Raw genomic sequence first — 8104 nt, 5'->3', positions numbered from 1 at the left:
TTACAGGGATTTGTGACTGCTAACCACAGGGGGCAGATGGCTGGGAATGTGAGCAGAATCCAAAGGAAGAAAACCATGAGATGGATGGTCCCTAAATGGGGCTAGCCATGGAGATGATGAGACTACCGGGGCCAGAGAGTAGCCGGCGTTGGTGTGGGGTGGTGCCTTCTTTTATATTTCACGTAATACATTGTTATAAGAGCTTTTATTGCCTCTAATGAATGCCCAGAATGATAAGGAACAACATGCAGAGTGGTTTCCATACATGTCTGAGAGGGCAAATGCTGAGGTTAGAAATGCTTATGTATTTTTTGGAACAAAGAAATATAAATAGATGGACATTGTAACCTCAGAATTATCCCATCTGCTTTCAACCTCACACACCTTTCCTGACACAGGACGCTACAGCTCTGCATGCTTGTCTTGAGAATACTTTAACTCCTGGATCTTCTGGGGCAGAGTCTTGGTCCAGAACTGTAGCCTTCTGGCCTTCAGGGCTCGACCCACAGCAGACTGGGTGTTCAGATGCAGATACTGCTCATCATGGTCCATCACAGGCCAGGAGGGTAGACCCTCGCTGTTGGGGTTCCTGTGGATATGCCAGCCAGCAGGGAAGAGTGACAGTCTCTCTGACCCAAAGCCTGATTTCTCATATTTTGTCAGGGCAGTGGATGAGCAGACCAAGGTTCTCAGGGGACAGATGGACTAGTTTACTGATATAAATACAAATGTCACCAGCAGTGTCTACTTCATGTGAAGCTAGGGGAGCTTGCTAGTTTTGTGTCTCTTCAGAGGCAAAATCTAAAGAATGCTACCAGAAAAAGTGTGACTCACCTACCTGGTCTCTGTAGTATAAACAGTAAGTGAAGGGTATAAGGTATCTGCCTGAGTGTGCCCTGAGTTGAAAACTATCACATAATTAAGGACACATGCATACTAGTGGAACACATCCACATTGATACCCTAGATGGAGACTTGACCATAAGGGGATTGAGGATGGGGTGTATTCTCACCCATTTCTCGAAAAGTTGGCCCAGTACTTCATCAACCCCCTCTTCAGCAGCTCTTCCTCCTCAGTGAGATCAACTGCAGACAGAAGGAGAACAAGAGATCAAGTCCTAGCCTCCCCATGCAGGTGCCACCTCATGCTCTCCTACAGAAACCAGAGCCTGACGGTGAACCCTAGGATTCCAAAGCACTACTTGAAGTTTCTCAGGTTCATTTCTCTAGCACAAACTAGACTAGGAAAGGTTCATATTCCAACCCTAGTGTATTTTAGGGGGAGCTTGGGGTTTTTTTGAAGCTCAGATATGGTGAACACTTTAGTTCCCTCCCAGTCTCTCAGTTTCCCCCAACTGGCCAGAGAGCTCAATAACCCCTCAGGAACTCATCTGATGTTCCATTCAGCTCTAGGAAAACATGAAAGACTCACATTTCATGCCCCAGAAATAGGAGCCAAAGACAAAGGCAACATCATCACCATGGTCTGCTTTCACATGTGATGGCCTGACATGCTTGATGAAGCTTGACAGATGCTGGAACTCATAGAAGTAGACAGGAGCCTGGGAACCTGGGGGTGACAACACAGGTTGACATCGTGATTTCTCATATGAAGATTGTCTGCCTAACAAGAAACCTTGCCCTAAAGTTATCTGGAATCACAGTTGAGTGGTGAGCTCCAGACTGGAGCATTGGATCTGGTAAACCTTTGTTAAACAGAGACCCTGTCATTCCCAGCTGAGGAGCTGCAAGACCCTGTGGGTAACTCACATGTTTCCTCCTCTAGACCTGGATAAAATGCCAGACTTTACATTAGACATAAAGATTTAATGAGGGAAAGCTGCCTGCTATCAGAGACCTGACCAAGACATGGGTCTGGCCTGGGCACTCCAGAGCTCACCTGGGTCCCACAGCTCTGAGCACTCCCTGTCCTTGCTCTTGTCCCAGATGTACTCACGCTGGAAATGTGCCACTAGGAGTACAGGGATCACAAACATGAAGTCCCCCAGCATCTCTCTGAACTGTGCTTGCAGGGTCTCTGGGTCCTCAGTGTCCCCCATATACTCCTCCACTAGCAGGTGACTACATTCTGGAGGCAACATCTACACCAATAGGAATCAGGAAGAATGATGACAGGAAGGAAGCAGTCTCTAAGTAAGGAATGCGGCCAGGAATGAAAAAGGGTCTAGGGGGAAAGGTAGAAGCTTTGTGGTGGCAAGAACGTGTGTGTGTGTGTATGTGTGTGTGACACACACACACACACACACACACACACACACACACACACACACACAGAGAGAGAGAGAGATTGAGAGAGAGAGAGAGAGAGAGAGAGAGAGAGAGAGAGAGAGAGAGAGAGAGAGAGAGAGAGAGAGATCTAGGAAAGTATATGGGACCATCTCTATCAATACAGAAGCCAAGGAATCTCTCACCATGTGTGGTTGTAACCCTCTTCAGAACAGCTGGCAGGGTCTCTCTGGTTATGTTCTCTATGATATGATAAAGGCCCATGATCTGGGAGGCAGGGAATAGTCTTAAGTATTGGATGGTTTGGAACTACATCAAAGTATCTCTGAGTTTCCACCACCCACCATTTGAGTTTACATTCTCAGGGGCTTAGAACTAGGTCTCACCGTAGGGACTCCCCAGCCACATTTGTCTGTGTTGACACCAATGATGCTGGGGACAGGGTGAAAATCCTTAGAGGCCAGCAGCTCCTGAGGATGCTTGGGTAGGAACTCCCCATCCACCACAGCAGGGATCATCTTGAAGACCTATACAGCATTGACAGTCAGTGCTGAAGAACAATCCTATAAATATTCTAATGCCCATGAATATTCAAAGAAATTCCCTATATCCTATCTCATCCAAGGGGTCTATGCACACTCTAGAAGAAACTTGAAATCACAACTAGCTTGTCTTGTTATTTCTGCACACTGTACTGAAAGGACACCAAACCGTGGAGATGAGTTAGCACATTGAGTAGTATGTGATTGATGGAAATCCCACACCCTCTTCATCAGGTCCTCCAAGACACACAATCCTCCCAACCTGGTTAATAGCCAGGATCTCTTGTTTACTCTTTGCTCTCAGGCAGTGGATCAGGGCTTCTGAGTCTGTGGCTTCACAACCAGATAGGTTGGCTACTGTCTGGAAATGGAACAGACAATGGTTAGCTCATCCCTCCCAGCAGGGAGCAGAGTTTCCTTGACTCTAGTAGATGTCATTACCACTTAATACCACATCCTAGTGTTTGTTGTGTATGAAAGGAGTGAGTGCAATTGTTCACATTTTCTGTCACTCAGAGGTGACAGGTAGGAAACACCATGCTACCTGCATATTGTTTTGTTGTTGTTTTGGTGTGTGTGTGTGTGTGTACATGTGCGCGCTCGAGAGCTACTCACGGGTAACAATAGGTATGAAAACACATTTTGTGTGTAATGGTCAGAGAAACATTCCCAGCTGTTACGTGTCCCCATATTCCTTATTCGAATTTTTCTACACCAGTGTAGCTGGCCTCCCAGGGAATGCTTTGTCTTTGATTCCTGTATCTTCATAGGAATAGTACATTTTCTGAAACATATGAAAATGATCAGCTTTGTATGGGTTCAGGGAATTTGAAGTTGGGATCTCACTTTTGCATAGCAAATAAGTTTACCCAATAACCCTTTCCCTCAGTTCATGTGTTCTTCTTAGATTTCCTTTTTATCAACTCAACACAAGCCAGGATCATCTGGGAAGAGGAACTTCACCTAAGACTATTGCCTCTATCAGAATGGTTCATCGGGAGGTCTGGGCATCTTCCTGAGAAATGACCAGTGCAGAAGAGCCCACCTCACTGTGGGCAGTGACCCACAGGGCAGTGTTCTGGGCTGTTTAATAAAGCTATCTGAGGAAGCCATGGGAAACAAGCCAGTAAGCATGTTGCTCCTTGGTCTCTGATTCAATTCTCCTTTCCAGGTACATGTCTGATTGTGTACTTCCCTTCCAGATAGATTATAAACTGTGAGCTGAAATAAACCTGCTCCTCGTGATGGAGTTGTTTTTTTTTTTTTTTTACAATGGTCATCATCACAACGATAAGCAACAAACTGGGAAACCATGCATAAGGGTTTTTTGCTAAAGACAAAAGCCACTGGATAGAGGTTTGCTGTCATAGAACATGCTCAGCATACATAAAATTCACTTAACTGAATACCAAAGCCCCAGAGGCAAAGACTGAAGTAGCAAAGTAGGGGCTGTTGTTCTTGAGGGCACTTACCTTGTAGACCACCTCAGAAGTGTCAGAGATGAGCCCAGGCAGTAGGGCCACTCCACTCTGCATAATGGCTCCATGAAAGAGTCCTTTGGACATAGGGGACAGAATATGGGAAGACACACTTGTGCCTCCTGCTGAGACTCCAAATATAGTGACCCTGTCACGGTTGCCTCCAAAGTAAGCGATATTTTTCTGTACCCAGCATAGGGAAGCCACTTGGTCCAGGTGTCCCCAGTTGCCTCTGGCATGCTGGTCTCCAGTGTTGTGAAGCAGCAGGAAGAAGAAAGTTTGGCTGCCCATGTTCTACTAAGTCCCTTTTACCCAGCCCAGTCCCAGGCTTACCTGAAGAAGCCAAGGATCCCCAAGCGATACTGGATGATGACAATTACTATTTCCTCAGTGGCTGCCAGTTCAGATACATCATTCATGGAAGCAGATCCTACAACCAGCGCACCACCGTAGATCCATACCATCACCTGGAGACAGAAACTCAGATGCCAGGAGGCCCACACACAGCCCAAGCTCATCTAGACTGCCCACTCAATTATCAACTGCTTTGCTCTGTTCAAGTTGACCTACAAACAGATCTCCTCAGGATCTCAGGGAGTGAGCCACAGATGGGGTGCTTTAGGCCTGCGAGCATATTTGCATCCCCACTTCCCCAAAAGGAAATCTCAGCATGGATTAATGAGTCTATGTCTAAATTAAGGTCATCCTTACCCTCAGACCCATCTAAGAAAAACAAGAAAGGAATATCTTCCTGAGGGGCTTTCCTGATTGCTAATCAGAATGGCCATCAGCTCCCATTGGCAGAACAGATAACTTGTAGCTAGAGATTTGGGTGATGTCAGTATTCAGCCCTTGTTACCATCCTGAGTGCGTCTGCCAAGTTGATAGAGGAATTCCTGGGTTAGTCAAATACCCTGACCCTCTTATCTTTCAGTGCCAGAACTCCGAGTCACACACACACAGGTTTAGGCATCTCAGCATGACTTTCTTGAACCTTAAAATGAAACACCACTCATCTTGTTCTAAACTACAGTGGAGCTCAAAGCTATTTGGACCCTTCCCATCTTCCAGGGAAAGAAAATGAACTCTTCCCCAGCTGACCACAGCCTGGCACTCCCAGGTGGGTTAGAGCCCTCCTGGGCATGGGCTGGTGTGTGGATGTTGAGATACAAGCAGTCCTCAGACATAGGAACCATGGTCAGCTTCATCTCCTCCATACCTTCTAAATTCATCATAGCTGTCTGCAGACACCTAGTGAAAATGGAAGAAAGGAAGTCCTGCTCATGGTAGGAGGCACCATTCCCTAGGAAGAGGCCTTCTGGATTTATATAAGAATAGAGGGAGTCAGTGAAGGTTAGTAGGCATGCATGTGTCCTTCAAACACTGTTACTGATTATTCATGTGATGTGATCAGTTCTCTGAAACTTCTGCCTCTGTGGGTTCCCACCTACGGTTGATTATAAGCTGGGATTGTGACCCACAGTAAAATCTTTCTTCACTAAGTTGCTTATGTAAGTATACTTTATCACAGCAATAGAAAGAGAACAAAGATACTTGGGTATTGGGGTACTGTGCCCACATAGCAGCTATAGGAATTAGTGGGCAGTACCACTCCATAGGGTAGTGAGACATTCTTCAGTTCACTCCCAAGTACCAATAAGGTACCTCCTTGTTCCACATAGTCTCCAGTTAGAAGCATGTGTGCTTGTTCCTTAGTCAATGGCACAAGGACAGTGAATGGTCACAGGGACCATGAAGAATGGGCTCAGTCAATGTTCCTTACTGTAGTTCCTACAACTAAGTCCCTACAGGTGCCAAGCTCTGACCCAGCAGCCTGGCCCAGTTGTTCTACTCTAATTCGTAGCACATTCATCAGGAACTCGCATGGGAGATGCCCCTCATCATAGGCAGAAAACTGCTATAGAGCTGAGGTGGAGGAAGCACTGCAGTGTGGCCCAGAGCACAGGCCTGAAGTCCCCTGAGTCCAGAACTTACATGGCTGGCTGTGAGGTCCCATCTCTCACACCACTCCATGGCTCAGGGTCCTCAGGAGGTGCAAAGCGCAGTGGTCCTACAGGAGGCTTGGCAAAAGCAATTCCCAGGAAGGTGTGGATACCAGATTTAGTGTCCTTCATGTGGACAAAGCTGCCTCTCACCTGGCCCATGTGGGTGTTCCTGATGGGGCTGGTTGAGTCCTGCCCTGTAAGTGGAGAGATGCCATCAGCTATCACCACACTTGGGACTTTCTACCTCATCATCACCATGGTACATGGTACACCATGGTAACCTGGGTCATCTCAGTTCAGCAGTAGGATGAGGAGATGAGAGCTTCTGGATTCCCTAGGGCCAGACACCTTGTCCACTGACCCTCTTCCAATCTGTCAGGACTCTTCCCTAGTCAACAAAGTGACAGGCTCAGAGCCACTTGGCATTAGGCAGGAATTATTGTCATTATCCATGTTCAGTAGGACTTCTAGCCACAAGCACATGCAGAGGAGGGACATGTCCTGCTTGTTGTTCTGTCCCTGTTGTCTCCTCAGTATGTGCTAACCTCAGACATCTCTGACCCCCGTGTGCCCTGGTGGGACATTAGAAAGCATGCAATCTGCATGCTGTCACCTGTCATTCTCCACCAGCTCCTTCTCCCTCCCTGGTTCCTTCCATCCTCAAACTCAGCCTCTGACTCTGAAAACCTGGAGCAGCTCTGACTCATGTCCCCTCTGGTCCTCTAGAGAGTCTCACCATGCACATGCTGGAGGATAAGCAGGAACCCATTGGCTACCACATACAGCCAATCACTAAGTCTAGTGAAAGGCATGGTTGAACCTCAGGCCTAAACCTGTGCTGCTGCAGATGAGAATCTTACAGCAGGAAACAGAATAGATTGGCCTGGCCCAGGCAGGAATTTGTACGTTTAGGAGTGTAGGTGTGGACATTTGATTGGATGGGGCAAAGTTCTTACTGTAGAAGACCCGATAAGGCAGGAGCCACAGGGAGCCAAGAGCCAGCAAGCAGGGCAAAGCCACCTCTGAATTTTTTGCTCCTTCCTTGATCTTTTGGACAGACACAACATAGCATCTGAAGTCCTTCTGGAATGCCAGGGTCCTTGACCTCCAATATGGAATCATTATGATCCCTGACTCTCTTACTCACCATCCCAATGTAGGTATTGATATGAAAACCAGGGAGCAGAAATCTGTAACAAGAGAAGCCATGGGGCTCCTGTCAATTGGTACACAGTCATGATGCCAAGCTGAAGAGAACAAGGGCAGGAGCTCCGAGTGTATCTTTCATCCTAAAGAGTCCTCTGTGCTGACAATACTCAGAGTAGTGAGTCCACACTGGAGGCCTTTGTCTGTTATGGTGACCTTAGAATCACAGATACACCCCCCCCCAATTAGGTTATAAAGGCACTGAAATTGTGACACTTCCGCCTCCACCTCCAATGTGGCCTCTCACATTGCCAGCTCATGTTTAGATCAACTTCACTGCCCACTGGCAAACATTTTACTCTTTCCTACCTTTTAGTTATGTATTGTGTACATGTATGTATGTGTATGGGCACTCAGGTTCCATTACATACATGCAGAGATCAGAAATCAATTTGAAGCAGTCAGTTCTATCTGTCCACCATATGGGTTCAGGGACTAAGATTAGATTGCTATTCTTGGCAGCAAACTCCCTAACCAGCTAAGCCCCTTGTCAGGGCCACCCCACTCCACTTCCACCACAATCTGACTTTGATGGGTTCTGGTATACATGTCCAGGATAGTAGTTTCAAATTAAAAGTCCTAGTAAGCTATATCAAAGAATATACAACCAGGAGTTTACAACTAG

The 8104-nt window shown here is 46.8% G+C and overlaps 1 protein-coding gene across 6 annotated transcripts; it reads right to left on the bottom strand.

Moving 5' to 3' along the window:
* Positions 1 to 402: 402 nt before the first annotated feature.
* Positions 403 to 7085, bottom strand: LOC110300283 (pyrethroid hydrolase Ces2a-like). 6 transcript variants are annotated; one of them, XM_085844275.1, is made up of 13 exons: positions 7010 to 7085; positions 6263 to 6467; positions 5380 to 5518; positions 4601 to 4734; positions 4258 to 4520; positions 3052 to 3146; positions 2605 to 2774; positions 2433 to 2476; positions 2397 to 2401; positions 1958 to 2102; positions 1433 to 1570; positions 1014 to 1086; positions 403 to 589 (listed from the first exon to the last, which is right to left on the bottom strand). In XM_085844275.1, exons 1-13 carry the CDS (start codon positions 7083 to 7085, stop codon positions 403 to 405), a joined length of 1674 nt encoding a protein of 557 aa, XP_085700401.1. The 6 variants fall into 6 exon arrangements, with proteins under 6 accessions (XP_085700401.1, XP_085700399.1, XP_085700397.1 ...); XM_085844273.1 differs by having other exon boundaries at positions 2433 to 2514; positions 2634 to 2774; XM_085844271.1 differs by having other exon boundaries at positions 2433 to 2514; positions 2634 to 2774; positions 3052 to 3150; positions 4262 to 4520.
* Between the last annotated feature and the right edge of the window lie 1019 nt (positions 7086 to 8104).

The sequence above is a fragment of the Mus caroli genome, unplaced genomic scaffold (assembly GCF_978045245.1).
Source record: "Mus caroli unplaced genomic scaffold, Mus_caroli_1 scaffold_10, whole genome shotgun sequence".
Classification (NCBI taxonomy): Eukaryota; Metazoa; Chordata; class Mammalia; order Rodentia; family Muridae; genus Mus; species Mus caroli.
The sequence above is the reverse complement of the archived record's forward strand: the minus strand, read 5'-3'. Positions and strand labels throughout refer to the sequence as shown.

Excerpts from the sequence above, each read along its gene's own strand:
- LOC110300283 (XM_085844273.1), bottom strand. The coding sequence starts at position 7,085 with ATGCCTTTCACTAGACTTAGTGATTGGCTGTATGTGGTAGCCAATGGG. Across the intron at positions 4,735-5,379 it reads GCTCTAACCCACCTGGGAGT|GTGATGGTATGGATCTACGG; the intron begins GCCAGGCTGTGG and ends TTCTGTCTCCAG. Across the intron at positions 1,571-1,957 it reads CCTAGTGGCACATTTCCAGC|GTTCCCAGGCTCCTGTCTAC; the intron begins GTGAGTACATCT and ends TGTCACCCCCAG.